This window comes from Rhineura floridana, chromosome 7 (genome assembly GCF_030035675.1).
Source record: "Rhineura floridana isolate rRhiFlo1 chromosome 7, rRhiFlo1.hap2, whole genome shotgun sequence".
Classification (NCBI taxonomy): Eukaryota; Metazoa; Chordata; class Lepidosauria; order Squamata; family Rhineuridae; genus Rhineura; species Rhineura floridana.
This window is the reverse complement of record NC_084486.1, coordinates 1,098,855-1,121,287: the sequence shown is the minus strand read 5'-3', so window position 1 is coordinate 1,121,287 and position 22,433 is coordinate 1,098,855. Positions and strand designations below refer to the sequence as shown.

Sequence of the window (22,433 nt, the reverse complement as noted above, 5' to 3'; positions counted from 1 at the left end):
GGGAGGAAACCTCCTGTTCTCCAGTTTGTGACACATAAAAAAAATGAGTACTGAGCAGCCGGCCACTCCACCTACACGAACTTGAAACTTGAACAGAGGATAGACTAAGAACAAATGTTAACAAATCGGCACAGAGTGCCAGGAAGAGACATAAGGAGCCCTTATTACTCTATCCAGAGGGTAAGCGACCAGCGGTCCCAGAGGATTTCTGGAGAGGTGCCCCCCACAGCCTAGGTTTTGCTGCAGGGTGGGGCTGTCTGCTCCACTCTCCACTGACCAGAAGGATACTTCACGGTAAGTTCAACTTTCCATTCTCGATCAGTTTATGCCACTTCTTCTGCCTGTGATGGATGGGTTGGGGCAGAAGTTGGATAGAGAGATGTCCTGTCCCCTGTGGAAAAAGGAATTGACCTTGGGGAGAAGAAAACTGGGATCAGAGCAAAGAACCACCTTGTCTGGGTGAAAAATGCACAGCTCCTCCCAGATGGAGAGGGCCCCCAGTTTCCCCACCCTCCTAGCTGAGGTGATTGCCACAAGAAAGGCTTTCTTGAAGGTGAGGTCCTTGATTGGTATGGAACATGCTGGTTCGAATGGATGTTGTGAGAGAGCTCTAAGGACTAACGAAGATCCCAGGAGGAAAGCCTGTGTTGCACTGGAAGTGATAGCAGGGTTGCCCCTCAGAGAAAGCATTTGACTCAAGGGTGAGAGGAAATGGAATGGCTCCCCACTGTCAGAAACACACTGCCTAGGGCTGCTGCCTGTCTTTTGAGTGTATTGGGGGCCAGCCCCTGGTCCAGACCATCTTGCAGGAAGTCGAGAAAGGTGCGGATGTGGCATTATGCGACAGGTAACTGTTCGCATCTACACCACCTGTGAGGTCATAAATTCTCTGGGTGGATTGTTTGTGAGATGCCAGAATGGTGGAAACAATCCTCTCAGACAGTCTCTCTTCATTTAGTCACTCCTGCTCAACCTCCAGGCATGAAACTGGAGCCACTCTGGGTCTGGGTGAAGGATGGTTCCTTGTGAGAGGAGATCCAGTCTGGAGGGAAGGCACCACGGTGGACTGGAACTGAGATCCACTAGATTGAAAAACCACAGTGTCTGTGGTCTGTGTGGAGCCACCACTATCACGTGGGCCTGGAGAACTTGGATTCTGCAGAGCAGCCTAGACAGTAGAGGTAGTGACATGAAGGCATAGAGGAGTCCCCGAGGCTAGGGGGCTGACAGGGTGTCTATGTCCTGGGCATGTGGATCCCAGCCTTGAACTGGTCCAGTTGGGCATTCACCTATGAGGCGAACAGGTCATGCATGGGAGCCCCCACTTCTGAGTGATCTCTAGGAACACGTCCTGGTGAAGGGCCCACTCTCCCTGGTGGACTTATTCCTGGCTCAGCCAATCGGCTTGTATATTCAGGATCCCCTGCACATGTATGGCTGAAATGAAAGCCAGTTGTTTTTCCACCCACTGGAACAGCAGGTTGGTCTCCTCCTGAAGAGGGCCTGATTTCGTGCCCCCTTGTTTGCAGACATGTGATTTGGCTGTGATGTTGTCGGTGCATACTAACATGAGTTTGATAAATAAGAGGTAGGAACTCCTGAAGAGCTATTTGGATTGCTTTGAGCTCCAAACAGTTGATTAACTGGCACCGCTCCTGCGCTGACCACTTTCCCTGTGCAATTTTGGAGCAACAGGTCGCTCCCCAGCCATATAGGCTCACATCTGTGGTGACTATTGAGACTGTTGGGGCTCTGAGGGAAAGGCCTTTCTTCAGATGAGGTAAATGCCCCCACCACTGGAGGGACTCCTGCACATGCCTCGGGAGGGTGATAAGACAGTTCTGGTGCAAGGTTATCTAGTCCTGATACGGAAGCAGCAGCCACTGCAGGGCTCTTGAGTGGAAGCACGCCCACAGCATCGAGTCTATGGCTGCTATCATGGAGGCCTGCAGCTGAACCAGAACCTTGGACAGCTGCCTGGACTCGGTGGTGGGCTAGATGAGGGCCAATAAACTGAGTCTGAATCCTAGCAAGATGGAGGCACTGTGGGTTGGTGGTTCCTGAGTTCGGATAATTGGTCAGTTGCCTGCTTTAGATGCTGTTGTACTCCCTCTGAAAGAGCAGGTCCGTAGTCTGGGTGTGCTCCTGGATCCATCTTTGTCACTAGAGACCCAGGTGACCTCCGTGGCTAGGAGTGCCTTTTACCAGCTTCGGCTGATAAGACAGCTGCGGCCGTTTCTGGACCGGACTGGGCTGGGGACAGTTCAGACTCCAAGTCAACTAGTGGCTTCCTGTTTACGTATGGAGATGGACCTATCTCCTGGGCTAGTCACAAGCAAGACATAATAGCATTTTCTTCCACAGAATCTGAGCATATAGCTGCTGCAGAAGCCTGCAAAGAAGCCATTTGGCTTAACAGACTACTAAAGGACTTTGGAATAAGAGTACAAAGACCAATCCAGATGATGGAAGACAACCAAAGTTGTATTAGACTTTCTCAGTCTGAGACAATCACACTACGCACTAAGCATATAGGGATAAAGTACCATACTGTGTGTGAGCAGACAGAGAAAGGATTCATCAAGATGAACTACTGCCCAACTACAGAAATGACTGCTTACATCTTGACAAAGCCATTGCCAAGAGACTGTTTCCAGAGACTTTGTGTCAAGATAGGGCTGTTGGGTTCTTGTATGCCAGTTTGAGGAGTGTTAGAATAAGCAAACTTGCATGTTCCCTTTAAGGGATATTTGGGAAATATCCCATGTACCTGTTTACTAGTCATGTAACTTCCTAAAGGGTGGGGTTACCTGGCCTTCTCTTCCTCCTTCTTTGTCTGGTAGTTTTTGCATATTCTTCATTAAGCCTGAGGAGAGTGAAGCATGCACATGCTCCTCTCCAAGATGACCATTATCATGGACTGAGCCTTCTACTTTTCTATCTAAGCTACAGCCTATGTTTCCTGAACATATGAGAGGTCGTGAGTAAACATTCCTTATCTTTTACCTAAGAAGTTTGTGTCTGTAATTATTTGTGTCTGAAGGAAAGGGTGGACTGGTTGATTCTCATCCCGCTGCTTGCATTTATATCTCTGCTAAGAAATAGGACCACAAAACTATTCCTATTTCACACATATTTTTAAAATACCAAACAGGAAGATCCGTCTTTTTATCCTTGGTCGCCATCAGGTGGTGCTCTACAGACTTGCCAAAAAGTTGACCACCTGTTGAGCCTCCGCTTCCCCATGAGGGCCAGGGACGGGGGAGACATGAGTTCCAGGTTTCCCAGCTGTCAGAAGGCATGGAAGACCTGTTTACCATCTCACAATATTACCCACAGAAGATTACAGAACTGCACAAGATCTTTTGCAACGAAGCAAAGAGGGAAGAGCCTAGATCAAATTAAATGGGCCCAAGGTACTCCTAAGGAAACCTAAGATGCTATCACAGAAATCCTGCAAACATTTTAAACCCTTTTTAGTTCAAAGCCTGGTATAACCAACCTTATAAGCCAAGTTATTAACACAGGGAATCATCCTCCCATAAGACTGGCTGCGTACAGAGTGAATGTAAGGTACTTGCAGATATAAGGAGGAAAGTGCAAGAAATGCTTGAATTGGGTGTCGTTAGGGAGTCTAATAGCCCATGGGCCTCACCAAGTTTAGTCCTGCATCCTTTCAAAGACTGGTTAATGAAGTGCTCTGTGGCATGACAGATTTCACCCTGGCTTACCTAGATGACATAGCCATTCATAGTGCAACCTTGGAGGAGCATCTGGGACATCTGAAAAGTATGCTGACTGCCATTAGGAAGGCAGGATTAACAACAAAAGCCTCTAAATGTCAGTTAGGAGAGATGTAGTTTACTTAGGACAAAGGGTGGGGAGTGGTTCTTTAGCCCCACTAGAGATCAACCTAGATGCTATAAAGAAGTTGGCCTACACCTGCAACCAAGAAGCAATTTAGAGATTTTCTTGGACTGGCCAGTTACTATCACAGGTTCATACTCAAATTTGGAGAGATTGCAGCCCCACTGTATGAACTGACTAAAACATTTGGTCCTGAGATAGTAAAATAATTGGAAGCTTGCCAACTTGCTTTTAACCGCTAAAGGAAGCCCTGTGTCAAGCTCCCATTCTCATGGCTCATGTTTTTGGGAAATCATTTATTTTAGCCACTAATTCCTCTGAAATAGGAATTGGAGGCATGGTGCTTCAAGAGAAAGAGGGAGTAAAACACCCAATAGCCTTTTTCAGTAGAAAACTACTGGAGAGAGAGAACAACTACTCTTCCATTCAGAAGGAGCACTTAGCCATCATCTGGACACTTGAAAACATCCAGCCATACTTTTGGGGTCAAAGGTTCATCATCCAGACCAGTCATCGTGCTCTGAGATGTCTTTAAACCTTGAAGAACTAAAACCAGCTACTACAACAGTGATCCTGGAAGCTGCAGGAATACCACACAGATATCCAACATGTACTGGCAAGGAGAATGTTATTGCCGATGGGTTGTCCAGGAGAGAGATTGAGAGTTCTTCACTCAAGTGAGACTCTTCAAGCAACACTGGACTAAGGTACTGGTTTGGTTTGGGGTGGGGTGGGTTTCCAGGGAAGGAAGATAATCTTGCCTCCAGGACTTTTGCATCAAGGACATTTTTGTGAAAGACTGAGCCAATTGAAAGATGGAACTCACCTGAAAATCCTCCAGAGAGACCTTCGTGGGATCAAGCTCCATCCTTTGGGTTTATCAGAAGGGGAGCGAAGTTGTAACAAAACCACTTGTTGGGAACTGTTATTAAATGTGTTATGGGCTTGAAGGAGTTAATGGAATGCCTGGAAGTATGAGTGATGTAACACTGCCAGGTGTGAGAGAGAGTTCTAAGGGAGGTTTGAATAAAAAGACAGTTGGTTTTGACAGTTAGGAGCTTTTGTTGTTGGAATTTGGAGGAGAAGGAGGGAGGTTGTGTTGTGGGAGTGAGCTGGGTGGAAAAGGGTGGATTACATATTAGTTAGAGGGGAGTAGCACTGATAGGGAAGATAGGGACTATACATCAATATACCATTTAACATCTTGTATTTTAATACAGTTATTTTGTTCATTTAAATTCCTGTGTGTCTACCTGGTCACGTGTGCTGTCATATCAGGGTCCTATTCAGCTCCTGTACCTACATCCCATTGTGCTAACAGGGCACACCAGTGGTCACCTTTTGGGTAGCACAAAAGGTGGAAGGGCTGAAGCTTGTGGTGCAGAGAGCATATCTGACCCAGGCTGAGGCAAGCGTCCCACTCGGTGGGGATTTCCTGAACCAAGCATGGGGTGTCAGGAGGGATAATCCCTGGTGGGGGTGGGTTTGTGACATAGACTTTTCCAAGCCAGTAGCGTAAAGGTGCCCTGATTTTCTTAGGTGTATTTCCTCTCTCTCTCTCTCTCTCTCTCTCTCTCTCTCTCTCTCTTATCACAACTAATAATAATAATAATAATAACCTTGATTTCTACCCCGCCCTTTTTCCAATAGGACTCAGAGCGGCTTACAACTAAAAACAACACCATTAAAACATACAGAAATATACAATTAAAATAGAATTAAACTATGAGAAAAATTAAAAACCATAAAACATACGTTAAAAACAGCGGACAACTTAAAATAATAAAATCATATACTGTAGACACCAATCCTATGACATTTAATCTTGGTCGTTCTCTATCCCAAATGCCCGTTGAAATAAAACAGTCTTTACTTGTCGCCGGAAAGACGGCAAGGAGGGAGCTAATCGCACCTCACTCGGAAGGGAGTTCCATAGCCTAGGGGCGGCCACCGAAAAGGACCTATCTCGTGTCCGCGTCATATGTACTTGCGAAGGTGTGGGGAGCACAAGAAGGGCCTCACCTGAAGATCTCAAATCCCGGACAGGTTCATGTAGGCAGATACGATCTGTCAAATAGCCTGGACCTGAACTAAGAGGAAAGGCTTTATTTGCCTCCTATACAATCACGGAACAAATATCTGGTGAGATGGGGCAGAGTAAGGTGGTTGCAACACAGGCTCCTGCCATGTTGAGCCCCTCCACCTAGCTATAATGCTCCACAGACCAGTAAGGAAACCAGCTGGTGTGTGCTCTCAACAAGCACAGCTCTGTTTGTTCACTGATACCCATACTGTTGTCTTTTGTGGTTGTAGAATCTTTGAAGAGTACTTTTTATCAATAACAGAATACCTCCATCAGAAACAGAGACCACACGGTATGATTATCATTAGAGTCAGCCTTCCATTCATCTGTTCCTTCCATTACTTGCCATACCTGTACCGTTGGAAGCAAGCTGTTCTGTTCCTTGAGACCCTCTGGTTACATGGCATGAATTCCGTGGCGATCTCTTTTGCTTTTTCCATTTTGATGAGTCACTCATACCCCCTGCTCTCATTTTCAGCTGTGAATATCAAACACATACAATGTTTCCTATAGCCATCTAAAGTCACAGAAGAATTACTGACAGCATTCCATAAGATCATGCCAGCTTACACAAGCATTCCATTCCATGATTCATCATCCAGCCTCACCTGAGCTGGAAATTAATTACCTGTATATTACTTCAGTTTATAAAAGATATAAAAACTTCTTAACCTATATTTTTAGGGCACAGCCTGAATCTCACTGCTGTGTGCATATGCAAGGGAGGGTTGGCTCAGTTGTATAGGGGAGTGTGAAGTTGTCTGGACATAAGTACACCATTACATTATGTACTGGCAGTGTTTTCTGCTGACAATATTTTTCTACATGGATTTTAGAACCCTATACAATTCTTTTACTACTTATTGCTGTGAAAAATAAATTGTACACCTTTCGCACAATTACATTCCCCCACTACTTATTAGGATGCTTTTAGAAGGACTACTCAAATATAATTTAAAACTAAAAATCTCTTGCAAAAATTAAAAAGCTACAAAGTCAAAATAGCTTTTTATTCTCACAATTATATCTAAACACAAACAGTTTTCTCATCTGGCCAATTACTTCTAATCCAACTGGAATATCTTTGTTGTACATCTAAAGGAAATTTAATAGTTCTAGGTGTCTTTAACCTCATAATAAATCATTCAGCTCTTTCCTTAAATAGGTTTTCCAACTTTTGCTCTGCCTCTAGAGAGGGGTGGGAAACCTCTGGGCCATGAGCCAAATTTGGCCCGCCACAGATCCCAATTTGTCCTGCAAGACTGTTTTCGGCAAACAATGCTCACCTGTCCCACACCTGACATCATGTGATCCCTGCAGAAAGCAGGCTTGAAGTCACCACCCATCAGCTGACTTCAAGCCTGCTGGATTGGCTGTGTAACTGAGTTCCCCATGGGGAATTCGATTGCACAGTCAATGCATACAGAAATTAGGCTTAAAGTCCCTACTCATCAATTGTTAGGTGGAGACTTTAAGCCTGCTGATCAACAGCATTTCAGAGCACCAAGCAGGGTTCTTTGCAAACCTTGTGTGGTGCTTTGACGTCCTGAGGATCATCATCTGGTGTCAGGTGATTGAAAGGTGGGCTGACCTTTCAAATTTGCCCAGATAAGGGTCTTGCCCGCCCGCCGGATCAGGTTCCCCACCCCTTCTCTACAGTTAAATTATTAGCAGTTTCCAAAACACTCACATCAACCTGTGATGGAAAAAAGTGAGAAATATAAGTCATACCACTTGAGAGATAAACATGTTACCTAAATAGCACCAAAATACCCATTCTTTCCCTGCAACTGATTGATCTAATTCCTGATTTTCAAGTGTCATCATCTCAGCTCAGTATATCTGAACTATTTTAAAGGGTGCGTGAGCAAGAACATTACCTTGCAGAGAAAATACCACTCATTTTAAATTATTAGCCTGCCTTTCAATTCTATGATCTTCCAGGGTGGCTTACATTTGAATACAAATTTAAACAAAATTGAAAATACCAAAACACTGACAACACTAAAACTGCAGCAAAAACTGTAACTTCAATGAACAGCAACATGATCAAAATGTTAAGAAATCAGAAGGCCTGGACAAAAAAAAAACACTTCAGCCAGCATCTAAAACTGATTAAATTTGGCACCAGGTGAACCTCCCTAGGAGAGCTTTCCGAGGATGGGACACCTCAACTGAACAGGCTTCTTCCCTGATCACACACCCCTTAAGCTCTGACAGCAGGAGCACCCAGAGGAGGGCCACAGTTGATTCTAACAGCTGGACAGGTTCAGCTGTCAGCAACAAAACCAGGGCTAAAGTTGTATAGAACTTCAAAAGATTAAAATCAACACTTTGAATTATATTTGGAGATGGACTTGAAGTATGTGAAGTTGTTTCAGACCTCGCAAGATATATTCTGCCCAGCTGATCCCATTTAACAGTAGTAACTAGCATTTCCAAATTGCCTTGAAAGGCAACACCACATAATATATTGCAGTAGTCTTATATGGATGGTGCTACAGCATGGATGACTATGCCAAGAGGTGGTCTCAGCTGATGGAAAGTATTTTGTGCCACCAATGCCACTTAGGTACCCAGAAGCAGGACCTGATCTAAAAGCAATCCCAAGATGTGAACCTGATTCTTTCAGGGGAGTTCAGTGTTTCAAACGGTATTTTCATCTTGTCTGGACTGAGCTTCAGTTTATTGGCACTCATTCTGTCCATTACTGATCTCATACTTCAATTCAGCATACCCACTGCCTCTCTAGAATCTGATGAACAGAGAAACAGTGCTCAGCATCATCAGCCCATTGATTAGAGTGAAGTATCATCACTGTATGGGAGTCACAGCCCTGCAGAACCCATAGCACAAGTGGCATAGAACAGAGCCATTGGCTCCAAGCATCACCTTCTGAAACCAGCCATCCAGGTAAGAATGTAACCACTGGAGGATGGTGCAGCCAAACCCTAACCACCAGTTCAGGATGGTACATTGGCTGATTATCTCAAAAGCCACTAAGAGGTCCAGGAGAATTAACAAGGTCACACTCCTCCTGTTCTTCTCGCAACACGGATCATCTATTAGGGTGATCAACAGTTTCAAAACCAAATCCATGTTGGAAGCCAGAATGAAACAGATCTGGAGTCCTTAACTTAAAAGGGAACATTTATGACTGGTCAATAGTAAGAACAATCTTCAGGATCAAAGGACTGCTCCTTCAGGAGCAGTCTCATGACTGCCTTCCCTTCAAAAGGACCAGGACCATCTTCTCTCACAGTGGGGCATTAACTAACTCTTGGAACCAGTCAGTCATGAGATATTAGCCAGGAAGTATAAGATTTGAACAAACAGAAAATAAAACACACTTCTCCAAGAAGCTTGTCCACATCATCAGGCCTCAAAAACAGAAATTCATTGAACAATTTCTTAATGGGTGATGTTCTGGACATATTCACTGACTGAACTACAGACATGGTGCCTTCCAAGTCAATCATATATCACCCTTGAAGTGCTTAGGAAATAAATCATGGGGCTATTGAGGGTTTCTTCAATCAAAATGCAGACTGGAGAAGGGCTTCAACAAAAGTATTAGCCACATTAACTGGAAATTACCCAGTAGCACTCACGAATCCATCCAGAGACTCTAGGGGCAAACCAATTTAATTGGTCCACCACTTCTGCAGAGGGAAGAAACTGCTGCAAGCCTGATCACCACCTGTCATGAGCCCTGCGGATAGAGTGTGGGATGGCAAGGATGGAGGCGTCATCATACTTTGAAAAGGAAGAAGGCACCAGCGATGTGTCTACAGGTGTGCTGGAGACTGCCAGTTCCCATGCGGTAGCCAATGACAGCTCCACCTCTACAGATCCCGTCGCCAGTGAGGAAGATGACTCTCTGCCTACCTTTCACCCCCTCCTTCACTTTCTCTGCTGTTGCCACCATGCAGCCCCCCTCCTTCTGTTGGGGAGGACCTTGTTGAGGCAGTCAGTCCAGCCATCCTCACCTCGGACTCAGAGGCTGTGGTGCTGGCAATCTCAATGAGCCCTCACTGCCCCTCTGAAGAGGAGTGCTTGCCTGCACACACGCTCTCCACAGTGACACTCAATCCACACAAGTAGGGTCCCCTCCTATCCTTACTTAAGGTCGGTTGAGGAGGCGTGCTAGTTGCTGCAACAATGTCTTGGTGCAGTGTAGTTGTGCCTTGTTAATCCTAGTAATGATGCTGAATCCTGTGTAACTTGTAAACCGATTCATGAAGCACTCTAAACTGAAGCTTTCTATTAAAATTACTTTTTTTATCATTAATTTTATTCAAATTTTCAAACAAAACAAAACAAAACAAAAAAGAAACAAATTAAACAATAAAATAAAATGTTGCCTTCTGATTTGTCACAGATCAGTTATAGGTCTATGATATATAACAAACCTGTCTCTTAATATATTACAAAATCACTTTCCTCCAGTAGTTATCTTAATTAATCATCAAATCTCATTAACATCACTTTATTCTTTCCGCAAAAAGTCAAAGAGAGGTTTCCACTCCTTGAGAAATATATCCCTCGATTTTTCTTCAAATAAACATGTCAATTAATCCATCTCATCAAGTCTACTAGGACCAGTAATTTCAATAGCCATTTTTCCATTATCAGTGTTAATTCCATCTTCCAACTTTCATCCTTGCACCCATAATAATCTTGCTGTCATAGTCATATAGTAAGAGTCTGATGGGAATTTCCTTCATCACTAATATTTCCTTGCCATCAATTCTGAATGTGTTGCTGAAATATTGTTGTAAAGTCATATCTCTGTTCCTCTTTTTTACGAAATGCACTAGCACATCTCTTGAGAGTTTTTCCATTGTCACATATCTGGAATTAATTCTATAAATTTTCTCTATTTCAAGTTCCATCAAATCATTCCAGTCCAGAAATTCCATCGAAACATTGATAGCTTTATCTCTGATATCTTCATCAATTTCTCCAGGGACAACGCCGAATTCCAAACAGTAATCTTTATCTCCAGGATCCACAAACTCTAAATATTTTTCCAGTTCCACACTTGATATATCTGTTCCAATCTCCAGGACTTGCATCCTCCCTTCAATTTTTGCCATAAAGTCCAAATCTTTTTCCAATTCCACATTTGATATATCTGATCCAATCTCCAGAATTTGCTCCTTCCCTTTAATTTCTTTTTCATATTCTATTGCTTGTCCATCTGCTTCTTTTCTCATATAATCCTTTACTTCTTTCAACTCCTGTTTCACTTTACCAAATTCAGTTGCCATCTCTTGTCTACTCTGTCCCAGTTCTTGTTTCGTTATCTTAATCTCATCCATTATCTTCTGAAACATATCCAGAGGGGAAAACCCTTCCAGGGGTACATCCAGGGTCTCTGCCACTTCTTTGATTGTCATTCTTAAAGCCGAAAAAAAAAAACCTTCAAATTTCCAATATAGCCACAATTCCTAAGCAAAGAGTAATTTGCTTCTTTTTCCAGCAATAAGGGAGTTAATATTCCAGGCCTGTTGACATCTGGCCAGCACAGTTCTTATCTCCCGCATGTCCAAGAATGCAAAACAAATTTGGTTCACAGCGCCAAACAATTAGTAACATACACGAACAGCAGATTCGTCTAAAGAAAGTAGTCCAAGAAAAAGTAGTCCCAGACATATATCAATCAAATAATCATCTAAATCAGATTTTCCCTTCGGGTAAGTTGCCCCTCATCCGTTTTAATCTTTATAGTTTCCAAATTCAGGCGTGCTTTTTGCCATAAAAAATAAGATAAGCTTTTTAAATTTTCTTTCCTCCTCCTTAATTCCTTGTATAAAAGAGAGAAGTGTAACTCACCCAGGTATCTTAATTGCTGATTCTTAAACAAATCTCTTTTACTGTAGTAATTTAAGCCAAATGATAAGATTAGACAGAAGAAAGCTCGCCCGTTGTGGATCGTTTAAAAGAAAAAACGTCTCGCTTTTTTTCAGCCCAGCTTGCTGGAAGTCCTAACTCCGTCCTCGGCTGCTAGGTATGCCTTCCTTTCCCAGGGAATTCCTGATCAATTCCAGCCACCGACAGCCCAACGAAGTTTCTGTGGATAATCTATTCGGTTCACCCTTGCCTGGGAGAACATTTACACCAGTCAAAGTTCCCTTTTGACTGATTTTAAACTGAATAAAGCTTCCTCTGAGACAGAGCTCATCTCAGAGGCAGCCACAGGCGGAGCAATCTTCCGGGAAGTCCACTTTCTATTAAAATTACTAAAGAAAAGCATACCTCCGCGTTCATGTCTGACTTCAGTGTGTTCGGGCAGGACACCACCAGGAACTGATCTGACCATGACATGGAAATCAAAAAGAAATCCCCTACCCCAGATGACCACTTCCCTGTCCAACTAGAAGGCTGAAAATAGAATGTGTCCTAGATAATGCATTGGGCCAATAATATGTTAGGACAGCCAGACTGTTGTCATGGTGGCCACAGAGTCAGGAGCCATCCCCTACAAGGCAGTCTGCATATAAATACTAAGGTCCACAAGAACCATCAGTCTGGGGGTCCTCAATATGAAGTCTAAGACCACCTCTATAAGCTCATGCAGGGAAACTGCGACATGGCAAGGCAATCAGAACCCCCAAGCTATCTCTGTTGTCCAGCAGCATATATAAAGGGACCCTGGAGAGGAAGACAGGATCTCTATGGACTACAAACGGGGACAGGGGAATCTCTGGCTCATAGGTTGACCCCACACCTGGCATTATATGTATTTAATTTCATCAATCTCATCCACTCAGGCTGGGACCATACTCCTGTATCAAATCATACATAACAGAAGTTTTACTGTGGCTTAGACAGCAACCTAATCTACTGATTTTGATATAGATACATTCAATAAAATCTTCCCATTCATGAGAATTTGTGAATCCCAGTCACCATTCTTCATGTGAAATATGTAATTTAAATGCAGTTCTTCCTCATCAAGGAGAATAAAATGAATCATCAATTTGCATTGCAATTTATACCATTTGTTAGTTGCCTTTTCCATAAAGAACAAGCTCATTTGACAGAAATTTTCTACGAAAACACTATCATGAAGCTCTATATGAGACTCTCTAAACCAAAATGGTTAAAAGTGAAGTCTGAAGAAGTGCCTTAAAAATGTAAACCCAGCTTTATTAGATGGGAAGAAATTTTCAGTTAGCCTTGATTCACAAACAGTTTGGAAACCTAAATCTAACTAAACAAGAATGGCTGACTGATAAAAGAAAAGTGTAGATCCCACATATTTATGATAATGATTTGCATAAAGCTTTTCCTATGCTGAATCACTAAGCCATGTATCCTATCTTAGGCAATGCATAACACCTAACAATATTTACAGTGGCAGTCCTGTAAGTACTGTGTGGCCATTCTCTGCAGAATGGTATGAACTGCACAAAACGATAGCTTTCAAAATACAATCTATGCTAATACCAGGATATCCTAACTTAACCACTGGCCATCAATAACATAATCTTTAGTTTATGTCCTCTATGAACTCTCAGAATATTTTGACAAACAGCATACTGTATCTGCTGTTTGCAATGTCACTTCCTCAGTGTGTAAAGCCTTCCTCCCAACACTATGCCAAACATATACACAGTTTGCTACATGCATTCTTCCCCAAAGCCATGCTGCATAAGAAACATGAATTAAAGCGTTTGCTACACAACACATAACTACCACCCACATATGCTTGCAGAAGGGAAGGAGAGAAAGAGAGACCTTCAGTTTCTTAAAGAGTAGTACTCTCTCTAACTGGTTCAAGGCTTTGGACTGTTCCCCACTATATAGTTCCAGTCTGTTGAGGAGATATGGAGAAATCTGTGAAAGACAGTCACATGTACCATTTGAAAAGGGGAAAAAAACTAAACCCAAAGAGAGAATCAGTGTAACAATGCAAGGAATGGTGTAAGCACATAACGAAAGCAAAGCACGACAGTGAGAGTGGAAACCAAGGCCTCTGTGACCTGCAAGGAGCCACCTGCTGATTAATGAAGAGCTCTCACACAGCAGTTGCTGACAGAAAAGCATCCAGCCTTTTACATCTCATGCTTGCTTTATGTGACACACCCATCTTTTGAACACAGCATATCTCCACAAGATACCACATTCGCATGGTTTCTATTGTGAAAATCCTGAAGTCAAAATGTTTTGCAAGACATCAATCTAGGGACAGATCTATGCACTCATCCTCTGGCACTTTGCTTGTATGTCACTTAGAGAAAAGGAAATAAGCAAGTTACAGGAGGTTAGCGGCTTCTCCCTCTCTTGTACAGGTAATAGGAAAATGGCTATCCTGAATATTCCTTATAAATTTCCCTGTATAACTTGACAGGGAAAATACTCCTGTTGTCACAGAACAGGCTAAGCTACAGATCCCCAGATTTCTTTTCCTTCTTAGCCCCACCTCCTCACATCTTGTCTCGTGGGTGACAGGGACCCTGGTTGCTGGTAGTGGAAAGTTTACCCCCCACACTTCTTGAAGGATGACTGCTTGCATCATTGATATGTAGTCACAAGAAGAGGAATTCCTAACTCATTTAACAAAAGAAGAGGAAGTAAGGGCTGGGAGCCCAAAAAGGGAAAGGGAACAGAGACAAGAACAGAAACAATCAAATATTTACTAAAACTGTAGGAAGGCCTTCCTACAGAAGCATTCTATGGAGCTGCTGCTCACATGTCAGTAAAAAAGAACTGAGTGGGAAGATGCTCACCTCAGCTCTTAAAGCATGGGCACTTCCCCATTCTAGGAGGGAGATGCAAGGCTAAAATTTCTTTAAAGTTCCTTGGCTAAAGCTCTAAAAATGTCCTTCAGATGCAAATCCAATAGGTGTGACAGCACAAAGATTACCAAAAAAATGGAAGGAGGTAACATATCTAATTCATAGGAGTCACTTCTTTATGACCTCTGGGTTAAGCAGAATTTATGATTGATCCATACAGGTATCAAACTTACTTGTTGGGTAAGCCTTCATGAGATTCAGAGTGGTGCCACTGACACATAAGTAAATTTGTGACATTGTGGTTAGAGTGTTGGACTACGACCTGGGAGACCAGGGTTCGAATCCCCACACAGCCATGAAGCTCACTGGGTGACCCTGGGCCAGTCACTGCCTCTCAGCCTCAGAGGAAGGCAATGGTAAACCACCTCTGAATACCGCTTACCATGAAAACCCTGTTCAGAGGGTCTCCATAAGTTGGAATCAACTTGAAGGCAGTCCATTTCCATTTTCAATAATTAAGAGCATTCATTTGGTAAACTAAGTTATTTCTAGAACATTGTAACTACAAACACCTAGGAACCACCAACAGCTTGGGTCTTACCTTCTTTAAGTTAGTCCCCACATAGCTTTTAGGCTCTTCTTTAAAGTGAGGCAATCTGGAACAATATGAAAAAAGTATTAAGGTCAAGGAATAAGAGAAGGCCTTCTTCCTGTCTGGCAGCAAACAGAGCAGAATTGCAATTCTCTGAAGACTTCCCCTCTGTATATAGTTTCTCTGCTCTCTTCTGATCAAAACTTACACTATAGACTAATAATCAGGAAAAGGATAATTAGTCTTGGTAATCCATGTGTAGTGACTAAATGTCAGAGCTTTGACTCGAATTGACATTCGAGAAAATGATTGGTCAGGCCTACTCTTCAGACTTATTTTGTTTTTTAAGACAGATGGGCCAAGAAAAACAGACAGCCCCTGTCCCAAACATAGAACCACTGTGAATGCATTTGCAGAGTTCAAATTTCATTTTTTTCATTTGGTGCTATGGTTCAGGAGTCTTTAATTCTGAGATGTAGAAAAGCTATGCACCCCTAATGCAGGATTTTGTGATTATCTTCTGGAAGACTCTATAGCCATATGCAGCAGTGACAGATGAAAATATGTCAGTATGATTGTGTATACTAAAAGGTATCAATACCTTCCCTGACAACTGCTTTTACAAACTGTTTCAAAGGTCAGACAACTCATGTAAGCTACAGACACTGCGACACAATGTAAGGAATGAACTGTAATCCCTCAGGTAGGATTGATTCGTAGACTGACATGCTCTCTAGAAAGTATCCTCTAGGCGGCAATAGTAGAGGTGAAAATCCCAGTGACCCAGGAAGAACTTTCAAGAGAGTATGTCCAAAGCCTCTGCTTTTCTAGCAGTATACATTCTAAAAATGTAGAAACAAAGTACCCTCCTCACTTCTAGATTGTACCACTCCTCTTCTGGTGACAAGAATGTTGGCAAAAGAGGGCAATGTAATAGCGTTGGATCTTTGAAAAAGTGAGTTAAACTTTGGAATAAATGAAGTTTGTCCTAAGAACAACTCCCCTCCCCCAAAAGTACACACTTCTACTTGAGAGAACACTAAGCACCAAAACTCTAGGAGAAGATGAAATCCCAAGTATAAAAACAATCTGAAGAGTTAAATCCTCTAGGGCATGTATGGGGAACCTGTGGCTCTCCAGATACTTCTAAACTATACCTACCATCATCCCGAATCATTAGCATGCCAGTTGATGGAATTTAGAGTCCAACAACATCTGGAAGACCACAGGTTCCCCAGCCCTACGAGAATAGGGCATATAATTAAGAGCTCAAAGTGAGGCAGTTAAGAGTAGACAAGACAACATTCAGTTCTTATGTGGAGAACCTAGGGACTAGTCATGGCTTCCTTCAGGCTAGTCGTGGCTTTCTTCAGAAACGTCTAAACAGGCAGAAGTTGAAAGAAGTACCATTTTGCAATCCAAGGATACTGGTAATGAGATAATCATTCTATTACTATTGCAGAATAGCCACTGGCTTCCTTCCTAGTCAGAAATGAGAAGGAGATGGATCTAAGTGAGTCTGCAGGCCAGTGACACTCATTATGTATTACTCTGGAGCTGAACTTGTATTGCCTTTCTCCACACCAAAGGGGGAGGGGATGAAATGGGCAGGAAGTGGTAAAGATGATCCACCAGATAATTCTTCTCTCCAAAGACTTTTTAGTTAAAATTTCCACCATTATCTCAGCCACTAACTACAGTGGAGACCAGCAAGAGAAGAGAGGGTGAAGGAGAAATACTAAATATAGTGCTAACCAGGCAAGGACAGCCCTCTTTCTTCAGTATAATCTGCAATGTGACAACTTGCTAACCAAAAGGAGAACCTATCCCCAAATTATACTTTCTCACTCCAGCACCAATGAATAACTAAATATGATTTAAACACACAGCACACTTGTGCAAATGTATACATCCACCTATACTGTACTAGTGATGCTTCTAAAATTAGTTGGCTGATCTGGTGTGGTAGCATGGAATGTTTATAAATATTCCAACTGTTCAAGAAACATCCCTATCAAAATGTTTTCAGTCCAGATTCTGTGTGAGAAGTTTTCAGTTTTGCTAGAATTGGCCTAGGGATAATTACAACTGAGAAGGGATCCACAAAGGTAGAGAAGTTAAGGCAGAGGAAGCCAAAGGCAAAGAGAAGACAAAGAACCAAATGAACAATTGTTGAGAAGAAGGGAGCAGATGGGACAAAAGGGCCCTAATGAGAGGGAGCTCTGGCAAACCTCACATTACTTAAGAGGAGCTGAATGCAATTGGGGAAGGAAAGAAGAGTGCAAGGGAAGGTAGCCACAAGTTAGAGTGGATAAATGATGTGGGACAAAGTAGGAAGGATGCTGAGAAGTAGAGACCTAAAGAAGCAATGGATGACAGAGACATGGAGCTGAAGAAAAGAAGAGGAACAGAACGGTCGCAAAAGCACACATAAGGCCTAGAGAGAGGAATGGTTATGTATTTTCTTGCAGAAAATAAACTGATTGATAAGTGAGGTTCAAAGGTCTCAGGACTGTGGGATAATTAGGAGCACTATGTCTACATTATGGTCCAGGAGTGGGGAACCTGATCTGGCTGGTGGGCCAGAACTTTTACCTCCCCTACCCTTTGTAGGCCAAATGTGATAGGTGGAGTTAATCACCTGACATCACAATAATGCCAGGTGATGATAATCAGGACCTGAGTTGAAGTCACAACCTATCAGCTGAACGGCAGTGACTTTAAGTCTGCTTGCTGCAGAGGTTGACTGAGCAATCAAGTTCCCCACAGGAAACCTGGTCACGCAGCTAAATCAGCTGTGCCTCTACCTGCCCCACACATGACATTACACATGACATCAGATGTGGAGCAGGAAGGTGTGGTCTGGTGAAAACAACCTTGTGGGTCAAATAGGGACCTACAGAAAGCTAAATATGGCATGTGGGCTGGATGTTCCTGTGATGTTCCTGTAGGTTAAGCATCTGTAAATATGGTAAGTGCGGGTCTATTGGGTGATGTATGGTAAATGACTGAGAGAGAAAGGGGGAGTACATGGGCGAGAAGCTGAAGTATGCTGGATGATGACTGGCTGAGTGGCTGGCTGGCTGAAGGTATAAATGGAGGTTTGTGAGTGATGGGGGGAGAAGTTGTTGAGTTGGTTGGAGTGAGGTCGTCTGGTGAGGGTTGGTTGGCAGAGTTCTGAGGGAAGTTTGGACTGTATTTGGCTGATACTTAAAGAGTATATATATGAACAGAAACATAAAGAGTGACCATATATGAAACCATATGCTTGTGAAACATTCCTTAAGTAATCTTGTTATTTCTAATATTAAATAAATACTTATTTGGTTTACCAAAGGCCTGATCCTTGGCTGGGGAATATACAGACCAGAAGGGAGGGCAAGGTAATTACCAAGGCTGAACAGAAGCAGTATCTAATGGTGGCAGCGGTGAAGGGAGAAATTGTAACAAGTATCCAGAGCAACCCAGAGTTGTATGCTTTATATATAAAGATACCAGGGGGTTGGGAACAGCATAAGCACGCAGTCACAAAAGTAACCAGCTAGAGAGAGACTCAGGCAAAGTCTCTGGGAGTATTGGTTATAGGACGTGACTGGTGGTGCTGCCTAGCAGGGGGATCTAGTGAGATCTGTGCTAAAGCGGAGTGAGAAACCATATAAAGGACGGTCTGGACTGGTGGTGTCCCTGGTGGTGCCTAGTGAAAGGCAGTAGCCACAAGCAGGTGGGAACCTGACAGGGAGAACCAGGGAAAAACCTATGTGAAAAAGTTTTTCCCCACTAATTAGATAAGATCTCATCCTTGCACCTGTATTATCTGGTACAAGCTATACTTTAAGGCCACTGTGGCAGCCCTGCTAATTGGGAATAGATGCCTCTCTAGTGAGACATTACGTACATTCCAGTTCTGGAAAGTCACAGCCAAGTAGCTCTCTGACTGGCGAGGGGAATCAGTTTGCTGTTACTAGGCCTTTCCCTGGAGAACCAATGTGACTGTTTGTTCTAGGCCTCACATCTTGGTTCTTGACACCTATGGCTATCCCTGCGCTACTTGTTGGTTCTGTGGGGCCAATTGCTCTATCGGTTTGTAACCGAGTTAGGCAAGTTAGCTTTTGTTACTTTTATTCTTATATTATAATTTCCTAAATGTGTTTTTAGTCTTTTATAATTATATTTCTCACTGGTATACAGGTTCTTCTTTTATGCTGCTTTAAAAAAATAATTATTACTAAATTTACCTCTTACGTTTTGGTGTGGTTCCTTGCAACTGCACTTTGGTACTAAACCAGTTCTCTGGTTTCTTGGTCAAACTTCTGCTGAATAAGCTTTTTGGGGCTTGAGGCTTAAGGAACAGAGATCCTGAACCTTAGGTATTGTCTTATTGAATCCCAAGTGATGTCCAGAGTACTGCTTGGGAGACGCCTGGCCCAAGCTGATTGGACTTAACTTAAGGAGTGGCAGCAGCTTCTACCTTGCAGAGTTGGTTTTTACCCTAGTCCTTTGGCACTTACTACACCAACAAGACTCTTGTTCCCAGGTTTTGGAACCAGTGGTTCTCGATACCTGGTGTAACCAAAGGGCCAGGTTCCCTCATGGGTAACCTTCTCGGCCACATCTTTGAAAGGGGAGGATAATGGGTGAGAGTGTTGCCTTTGTACAGTAGGCTATATTCCAGCCACACAAAGGTGAGTTTTCTACACACACTCTTCCAGAGGCATTCTCACTGTTCAAGGACTCATTGTAGGGAACCAAAAGCACTTAAAGGGGGCATGGAGCAGAGCCAGTGAGGGGATGTGACCTGGGCAGAATCCCAGGCACCAGAGAGAGAGGAGGGTACATGTGGCCCCTGGACCTGGGGCTCCCCACCGCTGATATAGGCTATTGAAGGGGACTTTTGCCGGTTGTGGTTTCCACTGTCACTGTAGCATTGTGACTTGTGAACCCTAAGGTGGCATCAAAAGTAAGGGTTGAATTATGGATACCAATATCAAGCAGTATAAAATAGATCAAATTTAACAGAACGTCCAGATTAAAACATGTTTTGATGTGTGGTTCTAAATCAAAATAATGTACATGCATGTATGAATCAGCCCTATGTTCTCAGAGTTTTACACTCAGTCAAACATACTGTGATTTTACTCCTTCCACTAACCAAAAGAATAAGTGCTTGTGGTAAAAGAATCTCTTAGAGGAGATACTTTTACAAATGGCTGTCCTTAGATAAGGATTAACATTCAGAAGACATATTTAGAATGAATAGAAGGGGACAGAAAAAGGTCATATGTTCAAATTAAGCAATTTAATGAAAATCAGGCTTCAGAGCTACTTTCTTCAGTGATGAAAGTAGGAGACAACAATTTATTTGACAATTTGTTAGCTACAGAGGCACTCTGAAATGAAGCTACAACTGAGCCAAACAATCATCAAATTGTCTCATTTTCACACTTTCATTATATTTGAAAAGCACCTCCATTCTTCAGTTTGTTTTTAAACAAACCCAATGACTTTTCATCTCTTTTTATCCTTATCTTGACCACTAGAAGCATGTAGAAAGTCTCAAATGGCTCATGTTCAAGCTTCCCATGATCCATACACTGCACTTTAGCAAGCTCACTGGCCCAGGAAAAGCTCTTGGGCCTTTGGAGCAAAGCAGCTGGGCAAACTCCCCAGACTGACTGAGCTGAAGTTTAAATATAACAATGTATTAAGGCTCAATGAATTTCAAGTTGGAGGAATGTTCTTCAGGGGTGAACGAATAAATTTCACCAGAACACAACTAAAATAATTGTACTAACTGGCATCAAGTAACCAGACTGTCAGATAGGATACAATAGTGCTCTAACCTTCTTTAATACCTGTAGCTCAAAACAGGTTGAACCTTAATACGTTGTTTCAAGGGCACTTTTGAGGTCTGAGGAAGCCTTTTTAAAGATATTCTGATTTTTTTTACTGAAAAACAGTTTCTGTTATGTATTGGTGCAATAAAAATGCAATAAAGCACTGAGCCATATATATTATTGGTAACAACGTAAATGCAAAACTGTTATGAGTTGATCTAATACTAGATAAGTTTGTATTATTCATGAACCATTTATAGGTATATGTAACAACAACAAATATATAGATATCCGCACAAACATCAGTTCAGCTAGGTCAAGGAAATTCTATTTGCACAGCTTCTTGACCCCTAAAACTCAAACTGTTCCTTAAGCTGTGTCTTGAGCTGGCTTAAGGACACATAGTCCCTAGAGGCTTTAAAATCAGCTGGAGGGTGAGTGGGCTCTGACTAAGCTCTGACTAAGCTCTGATTGGCATTGAGGATAAAGACAAAAAGCTTATGATATTCATGTGATTTGCTTAGCTATTTGGTGAAAGCATCTCCCTGTAAGATTTGGCCCATTCTGTTATGGGGTAACGCAGTAGTCACCCAGCACATCCTTCTGGGACCTATCCCCAATGAACAACTAGGCCCAGTTCAACTGTTACATCAGTCTCAAGTGGGCCCTTCCCATATGCAAAATAGTTCAATTTTCACTGTCTACCAGAGTTCTTTGATTGACACAGCTTACTATCTGACAGGATGTCTGCCTGGAAAGGCTAAACTAAAATCTGCAAGTTGCAATTGGGAAATACATAGTTAGCTAGCACTCAGGATGATTATGATGTCTGAGATTATCAAGTAAGTGCTTTCATTAAATACACCACAGAATATGGGCCGAGAAAATTGAGTCTCCAAAGATCTTGCAAACCTATACTTTTGTACAGAGAATAGCTTAGCTTCTGTACAGAACAGAAAGGCAACTATGTTGTCTGGAAACATGCAATTGCACAATTAAAAGTATAATATGTAAACTATTAATAACCCATTTAACAAAACATTTTAATTATAATGGTACAAAAACAATTCCATTTTTATATTCTAAACCCTAAGCATTATGTGCCCTGATTTCCTGTAGTAAATATTCAGTGTACTCCAGATTAATTTGAAATACTCTTGCAAAATTCTTGTTCGATAATCAGTGGAGTAAATGCTATGCCATGGGAATAGAAGAGTAAATTAAGATATATTGGAAATTCTATAAATCAGGCACAGATTGACATGCATAAATACTCCAAGTTTGTTTTCCCAGATTCACAGTGAAAACTG

At 42.4% G+C, this 22,433-nt stretch overlaps 1 protein-coding gene across 6 annotated transcripts in view; it reads right to left on the bottom strand.

Annotated features, from left to right (window-relative positions):
* Window positions 1-22,433, bottom strand: part of GBF1 (golgi brefeldin A resistant guanine nucleotide exchange factor 1) — a 223,404-nt gene that overhangs the window by 109,569 nt on the left and 91,402 nt on the right. For 5 of the 6 annotated variants that reach the window (XM_061634629.1, XM_061634630.1, XM_061634632.1 and 2 more), the window contains 2 exons: window positions 15,299-15,353; window positions 6,302-6,428 (listed from right to left, as the gene is read on the bottom strand). In XM_061634629.1, the coding sequence (XP_061490613.1) occupies window positions 6,302-6,428; window positions 15,299-15,353 (182 nt within the window). Of the gene's footprint in view, window positions 1-6,301; window positions 6,429-13,696; window positions 13,796-15,298; window positions 15,354-22,433 lie in introns of all 6 variants that reach the window. The other variant, XM_061634634.1, reaches the window with a different exon arrangement.